Raw genomic sequence first — 12,068 nt, 5'->3', positions numbered from 1 at the left:
AAGCTAATTTTAAATAGTTTTGGTTTCTATTTCTTGTCATTTAAGATGAAGATATGTTATCAATTACTAGTTTCTTTTGATATTTGGTTCTTAGTTCCTTTTAATGATGCTTGGTTTTATTGGGAATATGAGTGATTATTCAGGTAGTTCTCAGAAAATCAAATGAAAGATTAGCTAGTTGAATATCTATCAGAACCAAGATTTAAATAAATTAGATTTATTAAGCTAAAATCAGCTAAACCAAAAATTCATATTTTTACATATAGGATAAGTGTCTTCAGAACTGTTTTTTTTTTTTTTTTTTGCCTTTCAATATTAAACAGGAGATAGAAAGTGTTCACTAAAATTCCGAAACAGAAAAAACGACTAATATATATTGCCTATCAGCAATAGCATACTGCTAATAGCAAATAGGAACTGCTCAAACAAACAGACTTCAACTCTTTTGGAAAGATGAATCAGCACATAAAATCATTTCACCTTCAAATTATGATCCAACAGATGAAAAAGAAACAGTTCTTTGAAAAAATATGGTAAACTGTACCAACAGCAAAATTTATTTATTTAATATTGTAAATTGTACCGACAGTGAAAATTATTTATTTATTTTTCAATAAAATCATTTTATTTAAATGATTTTAATAAAATCATTTAGATAATTTATGTAAAAAGGATATCAACATCACAAAAAAACTCAAACTCTATACCACAAACACCAAATTGTATAAATAAAATATTATGAATTAAGGATCAAAATGTCTTTAAAGAAAATCAGTGTAGCCTACTTAGAATTTTTAATGAAAAACAGTCCTAAAGTTTGACAATATTTTATACATTAACCCACATACTTGGTTAATTTCAATACCTAAAAATTTAAAAAGTATGGAATATTTCATCAAATATGTCCAGCTTCAAAGACTGAATTAACACCCTAACGATCAATTTAGACTAAGCTTGGACTAAACTCATCATAATTTGGATTAAACTAATCCTATCTCAACTTCAAATGTCATTTTGACCCTTAATTCAAAAAACTAGTGTTGCTTAAGTACACATGGAAAAAAGATCAAAAGATCAAATCCGCGTCTGGAACCGAATGAGATAAACTATCACAAAAAAGAACCCCATGCACCCATATTCATGCAGCTTTGAGGTATTCTTATTATGCCGTAGAAGACAGTGTAGAAATGGTAAATTATAAACATGTCCACAAGGGAGAGAAAGTATCTGAAAAATACTCTCATCAAATACATTGGTCACACAAATGTCCTAGGAAAATTACAGAGAACCTAATCATACTCTCTCCAGTCAAGAAGAGCAATAAAGATAACTACAACTCCCTCTTCCTGCTCACAAACTTCACATATTTCTCTACAATCAAGAAGCAATACATCGACCCATCTGTAATGTTCTGTGTCATCATGTCTTCACCTAACGTTCTGGCTAGGACGTGATACTGAAGCATTACATACGATCATGTCCTTTTCATTAGGTACCCCACAATGATGCCTATCAAGCCAACCAGAAGAACATATAGAAATGGGATACCGCCATGGCTGCTTCTCGATTGATGCCTCAACATCTCCTGCACACAGTTTTATCGAATTCAGTTTCGCCAATGTTACTAATAGTGGTTTTTGTGAAACAAATCATAACAGGGTGGAACAACAATTACGTACAAAATAATACACAATTTTTGACACACCAACACGATTTACAGAGACAACCTGACCTGACTAACATGTAGTCAAATAAATGCCAACTCAGCACTGTCTGTCCAACTATAGATTTCTCTGAAGTTTTTGCAGTAAGAGATTCTACCTAATATTTACTTATTGAATAATAGCACAAGAAATCAATTAGGATCTGCTTTTTCAGTTCCTTAATTGATGGAAAAGAACGTTATCATGTTTTTAGAATGTGATGTACTAAGCTTACTAGGTCTTCCTCCTAAAAATTGCACTGTGTTCATCTGGGCAAACTAAGTTTTTTCCAGCTTAGTACATACCTAACAGTGATCTCGACGTAAAACGATACAAGAAAAAAGTAACAGAAAATGGTTGTTTTTGAGTCATTACAGCATAACAAGTGCCTTACCATCTCTTGCTGAAGCTTGTTAGTTTGCTGAACAGCAGAATTTTTCTCTTCTGTCAGCTTGGAAATAAGAGTTTTTTCCTGAAATTATAAGTATCACACAGAAGTTAAAGACCAAGTTAAGAATATAAAATATCGAAACAGAACACCAAGTCCTTGTATGTCGGATAGAGTATTTAAGACATGATTCCATGTAATAATATATAGGTACAAGACTAGTACATATACTGTGTCATCAACAATAGGTAATTACTTTACGAAAACGCCATATCCTACTCGAAACAACACTCCTGAAAAAGGTGTCTCAATATTAGTAGAATGTGGAAAATCCGAAGAACTCGCTCCTCAGAAACGATATAGAATCGGATAGTGTGGCCAAGTACTGGCCATGCACACCATGTTCAGAAATGGAAATTCAAATCACTAGACATGCTGGCTCTGGTAAAAAAAAAAGACATGAAGCAGGCGGGACTACATATAAAGCACAAAGTATGTAATTTTAAAAAAGAAAAAAGGGGATAGCAGAGGGTTCGATTCCAATGCCCCGGGGACAACATAATAGCACTTACTATATAAGTGTGAATTATTTTAGAAGTGAAAAAACTTGTTACTCTAACAAAACCAAAGAAACTGACTTCATATGCACAAAATCATAATTACATCACTAAATAATGTTTTTATCAGCCAGATAGGACTCGTAAAATTCAATGGTGGAGAGAAGAAGAAACGAAAGAATAAGAAAACAGGTTACCTCAAATGAGATATCTTGGGGCTCATGCCTGTCAACATAAGCTTTTGAAACCTACAGGAATAAGTTACATAGTCAGAAGATATAAATCAAACGAAATAGGAAAATATAATTATCAAAACCTAACGTAATTGGACCTAAATAGAAAATAAAAGACTCACAACAGTACGCTCTGAAGCTGTAAGATTCCCATTATCTGATAAAGAAGCTCTAGGTGAAGAACCTTCCTCTGATTCTTCTCGAACTGGTGATGGTTGTCGAGGTGGAGCAACATAAAGAACCCTCAACTTGCACTCGTCAACGACACGCCCCGACTCCTTATTAAACTAAAAATAAGAAGAAAAACAATAAACTCGAGATGATCGGAACAACGAAAGAAAGATAAAAAGGAAAAAAAAGAATTACTACCATTTCTGCATTGACATCTTTTGCAGTAGCTCCAGGACTTGCAACTACACTCTGAAGTAAGAACTTGTCCTTGCATTGCAGATCAGAAGGTGCCTCCTTTTGTGCTTGCATTGTAACTAATTAAAGAAAAACAGAAAACCCATCACCTTTGTTACATGTAACCAGAACCGGAAATGACATTCGTAAAAAATATAGAAACCTGAAATGTGGTGGAAAAGGAGTCAATTTTGACCCTATTTTACCCTTCTATAACTAATACCGACAATAATTACACGGATTTCCTTCGAAAGGGGTAAAATTAAGTTCCGATTTCTACCATGGAGGCAAAATTGAGCTATTTCTTACAATAGGGGTAAAATTTAACCTTTAAGGGAAAAAGTCACCCTTATCCCATAAAAATATATGGATATATTTATAATTTTTTTAAGTAATATGTATGTTTAATTTGTATATATATCTATATTAAAAAATTACATAAAAGTCGCATAATTTTAGGGGAAAAAAGAAGATTTTTCGTTTGGAAAACTTGTAGAAGATGATTTATAAAATATTAGAGATTCATTGAACATGTGATTATCATTGATCCACTTCTAAAAACACAATACGTTTTAGAATATGAGTTTCCAAAGTTGAAACGAATTTCCGATTTATTTTTTTTAAATTATGAAAACATGACCTCCGAAACATTTCCTACAAGTTTCTAGAGAGTTTCAGTTTTGAAATGTTTTGGAACGCTTTCAAATCAAAATTTCCGAGCAACATAGTCGTCGCTAAACAAGACTTCTCACTTCTTACAGCTAATTAGTAAAGCTAAACAAGACTTCTCACTTCTCATAGCTAATTAGTAAAGCATATGAATGAGGAACCGCGGGTTTGTTTGGTTCCGCTGTTGTTGTTAGTAGACATTAGCTTATTTTCCTTCTAGAATAGCTATAAGTTATTTTGCAATCCTAACTAAACAATGCTATATCTACTGCTAATCTACATAAAGCGAAAAGAAGCTAAAAAAATGAGAACCAAACAGACACTAAAACTCGAAGTTATGGAAAGAGAGTTACCTATAACATCACAAGTAGACCTCGGCGACACAACCCCAGTGTTAGGCCTAACACAGTACTTCTTTGGATTCGTTGTCTTAACCTAAAACCGAAATTCAAATCAGAATTGCGAAAAATCAATGGCAGAAGCAAAACCCTAAAAGCAACAACAAGAGGAAAAGAGGAAGAAACATATGAAATTTGAACACAGATATTGAAAAACAGCTAACCTTGAAAGCAATATAATTATCACTTTTATTTGCAAGCTGAAGAGAACAAGAGATCTGCTTCCTCAATTCAACTTTTGAATCACAACGAAATAGGGAAAAACATCAAAACACAAAATCAAGCGACGCAAAAGCGAGAATCGTAAAACAGAAGAACAAGGAAGAGGAGCTTACAAGGAAATTGAAGCTCCTGAGGCTCTATGGTGAGAAGCTCGCCGTCGCCGGAGTTCATCGTGATGCGATCGGTGACAGAGCGTAAGAGAGAGAGAGAGAGAGAGGAAGGTGAGAAATGAGAATGAGTGAAAGAGAGAGAGAAAGTTGGGAACTTTTTAGAAGAGGAAAAGGAAGAACGTGGGACAGACAGAGAGTGATGGTGGTGCTTCCATCTTCGTTGGGTTTGCGTTTCTTTCCGGGATTTTTACTGTCTTTACTTAGACGACTACTGTTTCATGACATTTGATTTTTGACCTTTTTTGAAAAAAATCAAAATTATGACGTCAAAATAAGCAAAATCAACTCTGAATTCCTTTCCACTTTTTTAATTTATTAGTAAGTTTTTTTTAAAGAAATTTATTATTCCATCCGTTTCATAATAAATGTCTTTTAAGAAAATGTTGGTTGTTTTATAATAAATGTGTAATACATTTTAAGTTATTTTCTGTTATAAAATATGGATTTATAAAGATTAATTAGAATAATGGATTTATTATAAAATAAATAAATAGTGAAATCAATACATTTTAAGTTGTTTTGCCTAATGTTTTTTATTTCTTTTCTAAAAAGATTTGCACCTCGGTTGATAGCTTCGTTGAGGATCCTTTGGCTAGGGCTATTCAAAGGAAAGAGGTCCATCTCTTAGGCTGGTGTAGGTCTAGTGAATGTGTGGTTAAGCTTAACACTGATGGCTCTTGTCTAAAGGACGGGAGAATTGCCGCGGAAGGGGTTCTGAGAGATGAAGGTGGTGGTTGGATTTCTGGTTTCTCTCAGAATTTGGGTATGGGTTCATCATTTTCTGCAGAGCTTTGGAGGATTTTTTCTGGCCTTAGACTAGCTAAAAATCTGGGGGTGAAGAAGCTTCTGGTGGAATCTGATAACCTTGAAGCGGTCAAGATGATCTCGGAGAATAATGCTATTTGCTTAAATAGCCAAAATTTAATCTTCTTAGCTTCGGCCATATTTATAGGGAGCAAAATCAGGTAGCAGACCGTCTCGCGGTTAAAGGTCATACTAGGATGTTGGGCCTCTCTACCTTTTCTTCTCCTCAGTTGTTCATTTCGTTCCTGATTTTGGATGATTTGGTGGGGGTCAGCTTTTCCAGGCTGATCCCGGGTTAGGCGGCTTTCTTGTTTTTTCTTTCCTTTCCTACAAAAAAAAAAAATAAATAAATAAAGGGTAACAAAGTTTTTTTTTCTAATATTTTTAATTTTTGCGAAACTTTCTAAAAAGATACGTAATATGAAACGGATGAGGGAGTAGTAAGTTTTTAAAAGATAATTTCTTATATTCTTTTTCAGTAATAAAAATTTATAATGGATATTTCCAATTTTTTTTTTTTTTTTTTTTTTTTTTTTTTTTATAGGAAATGTAATTTCATGAACTTTTGCAATGATAGTACATACATCTTATCTTATCTTTCCTTTTTCTTTTTCTTTTTCAAAATATAACTCGTGTTGGATTGATAATTCAAAGCTTAATTATTCTAAAAGGTCAAAATTAAGGGCCTTGTTTGGTAAACAGATAAAATGAGAGGTTTTGATCGTTTTTAGAGGTTTTGATTATCAAACCTCTAACGGTGGGGTTTGGTGAAGAGATATTTAAAAGAGATTTTTGGATTCAAATCTCTAATTTTGAAAAAAAAGTAATTTTATAAGCATTTTTAATTAGATTATTGCTCCATCTATTTTAAATGATATTTTTATTCCTAACTATCAACATTTACTTGTTGTTTTATTTATTTACTAAAAATGAACTAATAACATGATAAATATATCCATCTAACTATATTTTAGTGGTAGATGTCAATTAATAAATTTAAATTTACTATTATGTTTTTGAAAATTATATTTTTATTCAAAATTATATGAATTAAAATTAACAATTAAACTAATAAATATTATTGAAAAATTTGAAAAGAATTATTTTAGTAAAATGTTAAAGGCCTAATGCTCCTCCAGCCCCCTTAACATGTTCAAATCGGTCATTTTACCCTCCAACTCATCGAATGTCCTATTTACCCATTTAACTCTATAGAAATTGTATTTTCCACCCCCTTAACTTGTCCAAATTAGTCATTTTACCCCTCCTCAACTCATCGAATGTCCTATTTACCACCTTAACTCCATAAAAGTGGTATTTCTCACCCCTTATGATCATATTTACCCCTTTAACTCCATAAAAGTGGTATTTCTTACCCCTTTATAGTGCAAAATTAATAGCACTTATTCAAATGAGTTTGAAAATATATGTTTTTAATATCAACTTTTTATTTTGTTTTAATTTGATAATTATATCGATCCTTCATTTGTTTATTATAATAATATTGTATTACAATAATTAGATATTCAAAATTTAACTAGCAAAAAAAAGTTGAAAAGAGAAAGAATGAATAAAAGATACAAATAACAAGAACATTTTTTTTTATAAAAAACAAGAACATTAATATAAACAAGTTAAAGACATTATATGTAGGGAAAATGTACCAAAATAGGCTTATGATTTTGGGAAAGTATCAATTTAGGTTCCACGTACAAAATAACACCAATATAGGTTTAACGTTTAAAAAATATATCAATTTAGGCCTTGATGACGGATTGTAAGGGGTGAAAATTACCACTTTTATGAAGTTAAGGGGGTAAATAGGACATTCTATGAGTTGGGGAGGGGGTAAATGTACAAGTTGAGGAGGTGAGAAATACCACTTTTATAAAGTTAATGGGGTAAATAGGATATTCTATAAGTTGGGGGGATAAATGGATAAGTTGAGGGGGTGAGAAATACCACTTTTATGGAGTTAAAAGGGTAAATAGGACATTCGATAAGTTGAGGGGGTAAAATAACCAATTTGGACAAGTTAAGGGGGCTGGAGGAGTATTATGCCAATGTTAAATTATAAATTAATTGGTATATATTAGAAAGTGTATTATATAATATCCGATATACTATTAGCAATCTAAGTTTAAAGTTCTTCGTCCAACATTTAGGATCATAGATAAAGATCTCAATTTTATCAGTAAAAAGTTAAGAATAATTTTATTATTTAACTATATTTTCATATAATATAAAAACCTAAGTTATAGTATGTGTATATGACATTTTTTTAAAAGGTGATTAAGAATATGAATTATAAAAAAATAAAATAATAATCATAAAATACTAATGTCATTATTTGTCATTTTACCCAAAAAAAACTATTAGCAATCAGTTAAACAAAAATGTGTTAGGTGTTTCTACCCTCTTTGTTCCTCCTTCTTTTCTTTTGCCTTCTCTCCTAGAGGATAAGATTGGGGTCAGCCTTCCTAGACTGATCCCGGTGTAGGTTTTTGTTGGTTTTGTTTTTTTTCCTTTCGTTTCTTACCAAAAAAAAAGTTAAACAAAAAAGTATTCAGTTGACTGCTAACTGCTAACATCAATTTGTCAAACAGTTGCAAGATATTTAGAACATTTTTTATTTAACGATGTATATCTATTGTTACTATTTGGAGTAAAAAAAATGAAGATACGAAAAGTAGAACCAAACGGACATTAAATTAGAATGGATAAAGAATTGTTAATAGTAGAGATTTCAAAATACATCATCTAGCTTGAAAGGCGTTTGTTTCAGCTTTTCGGAGCAACGTTTAGCGATTCATTTCAAACCGCAAATGATATGGTGTTTAGTTAGATTTATATGACTTCAGCTTTTAGCTTTTCTTATATAGAAAACAATAGAGTTTTGAAGCTTTTCAGGAAATTATTTAATATTAGACAAAATTATTCTTTTTATTTTTACAAATACACTTCTTCTTTAATGTTATTTTTATCTCTATAATATTCTCTATACTAAAAATTAATATTTTTAATTATTATTTAGTTATTTTTATTAATTTATATATGACAATTTTTATTTTTATAATGTATTTATTAATTGATTTAAAACATATCCATATTAACCACAAGTTTATTAATTTGTAATATTATTATAGCTATCTGCAACGGCAACCAAACAGCTATCTGCAGCGGCAAACAGGTAAAAGTAAACCAAACAGAACCTCCGAGTTTTTCCTTTTAGGAACTTTTTCTATTGAGGAAACATTCTACTTCAAGAGGTATTACAATTCAAGAATTCTCCATTGCTATTTAGGTATCAGAATTCATATGCTTTGAGATGGAACCAATTCCACTCTTTTAACTACAAACAACATTGAGTTCAACATTAAAAAACAATGGCAATATCTAACATAACAAGCTTACAATATATATACGTCTAATTGAGTAATCAACCATCAGCCGAAGCAGTCAACGGTTGCTGTCGAAATCGGGCAGTAAAACCAGCAAACCAAGCAACTCTCATGAGTTGAATGCCAAGGATCAAGATCCACCAACAAACAAGTCCTCTAATCATATGCATCATCCATGCCGGTGCACTGAGCTCAGCTCCGAGCTTCAGCCCCCGCATCAGTTGCAAAACACGGTATCCCTCGTACACAATTGGGGTCACCAGCCACACAGGCGATTGCCAGTGCCAAGTCAGCATCTCAGTCAGAAACTGAACAGATAGAAGCAAGAGGTAGGGACCCAATAGGACTGTAAATGAGATGAAAGACAATTGGGGTTGAAGAGAGCCGTTTTCGGATGCCAATAGCATCATTAGAGGAACAACAAATCCACATACAGATGCAACCATGTTCCACACCCTGTAACTAACAGGAGGCTTGCTGTTGCTGGCTTGTGCCAGGTTTTTCGGGCGGGAGCAAGCGTCGGCCATGAGTAGAAAAAGGGTTGCACCGAGATTGAAGATGCAATCGAGTCCGATCAACGAAAGCAGGCTGGCTATATTGGGGCCTAGAAATATTGATGATAAAGGTAGCCATAATGTGGGAACCATACCAGTGGTGAGAAGAAGAGCAGGCCCTAGGAGCCACAACGGCCATTTAAGAAACTGAAACTGCGTCGATGGTTGACTCTTCGCATCTGCAGCCTCTTCAGCTTCACTTCTGCTGCTGGAATCAAGAGTTTCAAATATGTTACTGCTTTTCTCCAAGAAGGTACCAGCAGTACCATCATCGGAGGAAGCGTATGCTACAGGTGAAGGCTCCCATGGAGTCATTTTAGAGCAGCAAACGGGACTATAACTAATACGAACCTTCGCCAAGCGAACAACATTGTGTGTATTCGATGGCTTTAATAACTTCAGCTTCTTGGGACGGATGGGCAACAAAATGTTTGATACTGTGGTTGGATATTTAACTAGTGCTGCCATTGCTTGACTTACAAATGAAGTCTTAGCAACCTTGTGCAAGCAGTTTCGGTTTCAACCTGTAAAACATATGAACTCGAAAAATAAGAGCAGCAGAACAGAAACTAACAACACAAAATAATAGCCTTTCCTGAAGTTAGAGGAACATAGCAAAAAACTGACTTCTCTACCATAGATGGAACATATAAGATTAACAATTCCACGGTTTAATATAAATTACTGCACATCAATTAACAGTAGGAAAAATAAAGAGTAAGACATAATCAAACTGGAAGACATCAACTTTTCTGCTATGTCTAACAAGATACTTAATGCAAAAATTAACCCTTAAACTCGTGTAAAAAGGTCTAATGCTCGTTTGGTTCTTATTTTTGTTGTTATATTCATGATAATAGATATAAATTGTTAGGTTAGAATTGTGAAACAACTGCTTATAGCTATTTTGCAAGAAAAATCAATTAACTCTACGAGCTATCGACAAGCAAACAATTAACAACAACAACTGAACCAAACAAAACCCCTAATGACATACGTGATTATTGTTATTAATAGCAACCTGAACTTTCAATGAATGGCCTAAAAGGTCGATCAGCCATTAGAATTTTGCAGAAATTCAAGTGTCAATTTATGTAGTATCCCCAATTCATGAATTAGTGTTGGAAGACATAGCCACTTCGGCCTGTTTGGTTTAGTTTTCGTTGTCTACTGTTGCGTTGATAGATGTTAAAATAGCTACCAACATTTGTTTCTCAATCCTAACAAACACCTAGTAAAAAAGCAAAATGAGCTAGAAAAAGGGGAACCAAACGAGCAAGGATTATAACTTCTCAATTCAAACAGTATCATCAAACAAGTAAATCTCAAATTAACCAGAATATAGGTTAAAAGATTGCTGATATCCCCTAACAAGAAATTCCCAAACAGATTATAACCTAACTTCAATTATAGGGACTCCAAAGCTAGACCCACATTATTATCACCCAATAACTCGATCGATCCTCACACTAATCATTCGAACTCCTTTAATTCATCACAATAATGTATTCAATTATGAATTATCACAATCTCAATCATATTTAGCACGTGATGAACACCAAAAGCCCTAACCTACAACAGTAATCATACAAATGAAAAAGCATCATATGAACTGTAAACATGAATTTACAGAGCTATCTATCAATCCGTAGGAAACAAATGAAATATTCCAGAATTAAGAAAAAGTTATCGATTATGAGAAATCGAGCAGGAAAATCTAGAAACAGAGAATTGGGAGATCACTGTCCGATGGAATTAAAATGAGAAATTTAATTAGGGCATGAAATTGAGGGATAAGACTTACGCTTGAAGACACGGTAACACATCTGAAAGATGAGAAAGTGTTGATTGAGGATCAAACTACCTGCTGCATAGAAACGGAATCAGGCAAAAAAACAAAAATGAAAAAAATCAACGATATTTGAAATCGAAAAACAATGAAATGGCTTCGCCCAGGCTCAAACTGGGGACCTTCAGTGTGTTAGACTGACGTGATAACCAACTACACCACGAAACCGTTGATGCTGAAAAAGACGTTAAAAATAGATGTATCTTTGTTTCTTATTTTTCCTTCATATTTTTAATTTGATATATTCAGTTGGGATATGGACAAATTAACCCTAACGTATTATAAGAGATGTGTGATTTTAGTCCTCATCATATACGAAATTAAGTAAATTTAATTTTAAGATTTTTAAGTAGGATCAATTTTAGTTCCAAGTTATCAAAATTTTGAAAAAACTATTATGATTGTTATTTAACTATCACATCGGATCTTCCAAACAAGTTTGTTGATAAATTGAAAAATTCTATATATATTTTTTTTGTTGGTTATTTGTAACTATATTCATAACACGTCTAAATATTTTAGACATTTTGACTCCAAAAAAAAATGTGATTGACTTATATATGTAAAAACTTAGAGGGTGTTTGTTTTAGCGTTTCATAGGAGCGTTTAGCGGTTTTATACCAAACCGCTAATCGTATAGTGTTTGGTTATGGTTATAAAACCACAGCGGTTTCGGAGTAAACAGGAGCGGTTCACGAAAAACTCCAATTTGGAA

General features: G+C 32.8%; 2 protein-coding genes and 1 non-coding gene across 5 annotated transcripts; all 3 read right to left on the bottom strand.

The window, feature by feature from the left end:
* Window positions 1–1,107: 1,107 nt before the first annotated feature.
* LOC136216680 (vesicle-associated protein 1-2-like) lies at window positions 1,108–4,910 on the bottom strand. The gene is made up of 8 exons (XM_066003224.1): window positions 4,689–4,910; window positions 4,518–4,588; window positions 4,309–4,390; window positions 3,251–3,366; window positions 3,004–3,168; window positions 2,846–2,896; window positions 2,098–2,175; window positions 1,108–1,585 (listed from the first exon to the last, which is right to left on the bottom strand). Exons 1-8 carry the CDS (start codon window positions 4,744–4,746, stop codon window positions 1,475–1,477), a joined length of 732 nt encoding a protein of 243 aa, XP_065859296.1. The 5' UTR covers window positions 4,747–4,910; the 3' UTR covers window positions 1,108–1,474.
* Window positions 4,911–8,746: 3,836 nt separating this feature from the next.
* LOC136216679 (uncharacterized) lies at window positions 8,747–11,547 on the bottom strand. Of its 3 annotated transcripts, XM_066003220.1 has the most exons (3): window positions 11,476–11,547; window positions 11,309–11,368; window positions 8,747–10,028 (listed from the first exon to the last, which is right to left on the bottom strand). In XM_066003220.1, exon 3 carries the CDS (start codon window positions 9,970–9,972, stop codon window positions 8,989–8,991), a length of 984 nt encoding a protein of 327 aa, XP_065859292.1. In that variant the 5' UTR covers window positions 9,973–10,028; window positions 11,309–11,368; window positions 11,476–11,547; the 3' UTR covers window positions 8,747–8,988. The 3 variants fall into 3 exon arrangements, with proteins under 3 accessions (XP_065859292.1, XP_065859293.1, XP_065859294.1); XM_066003221.1 differs by lacking the exons at window positions 11,309–11,368; window positions 11,476–11,547 and adding an exon at window positions 10,526–11,258; XM_066003222.1 differs by lacking the exons at window positions 11,309–11,368; window positions 11,476–11,547 and having other exon boundaries at window positions 8,747–9,709; window positions 9,856–10,019.
* TRNAV-AAC (transfer RNA valine (anticodon AAC)) lies at window positions 11,448–11,521 on the bottom strand. Its single transcript has one exon. It is a non-coding gene; the product is annotated as a tRNA-Val (tRNA).
* Window positions 11,548–12,068: the final 521 nt, after the last annotated feature.

This window comes from Euphorbia lathyris, chromosome 2 (assembly GCF_963576675.1).
Source record: "Euphorbia lathyris chromosome 2, ddEupLath1.1, whole genome shotgun sequence".
Lineage (NCBI taxonomy): Eukaryota > Viridiplantae > Streptophyta > Magnoliopsida > Malpighiales > Euphorbiaceae > Euphorbia > Euphorbia lathyris.
This window is presented reverse-complemented; position numbering and strand designations above follow the sequence as displayed.

Coding starts and splice junctions, on each gene's coding strand:
- LOC136216679 (XM_066003220.1), bottom strand. CDS start 9,972: ATGGCAGCACTAGTTAAATATCCAACCACAGTATCAAACATTTTGTTG.
- LOC136216680 (XM_066003224.1), bottom strand. CDS start 4,746: ATGAACTCCGGCGACGGCGAGCTTCTCACCATAGAGCCTCAGGAGCTT. Junction 4,391..4,517: donor ATAATTATATTGCTTTCAAG/GTTAGCTGTTTT, acceptor TTTCGGTTTTAG/GTTAAGACAACGAATCCAAA. Junction 3,169..3,250: donor AAGATGTCAATGCAGAAATG/GTAGTAATTCTT, acceptor TCTTATTTTTAG/TTTAATAAGGAGTCGGGGCG.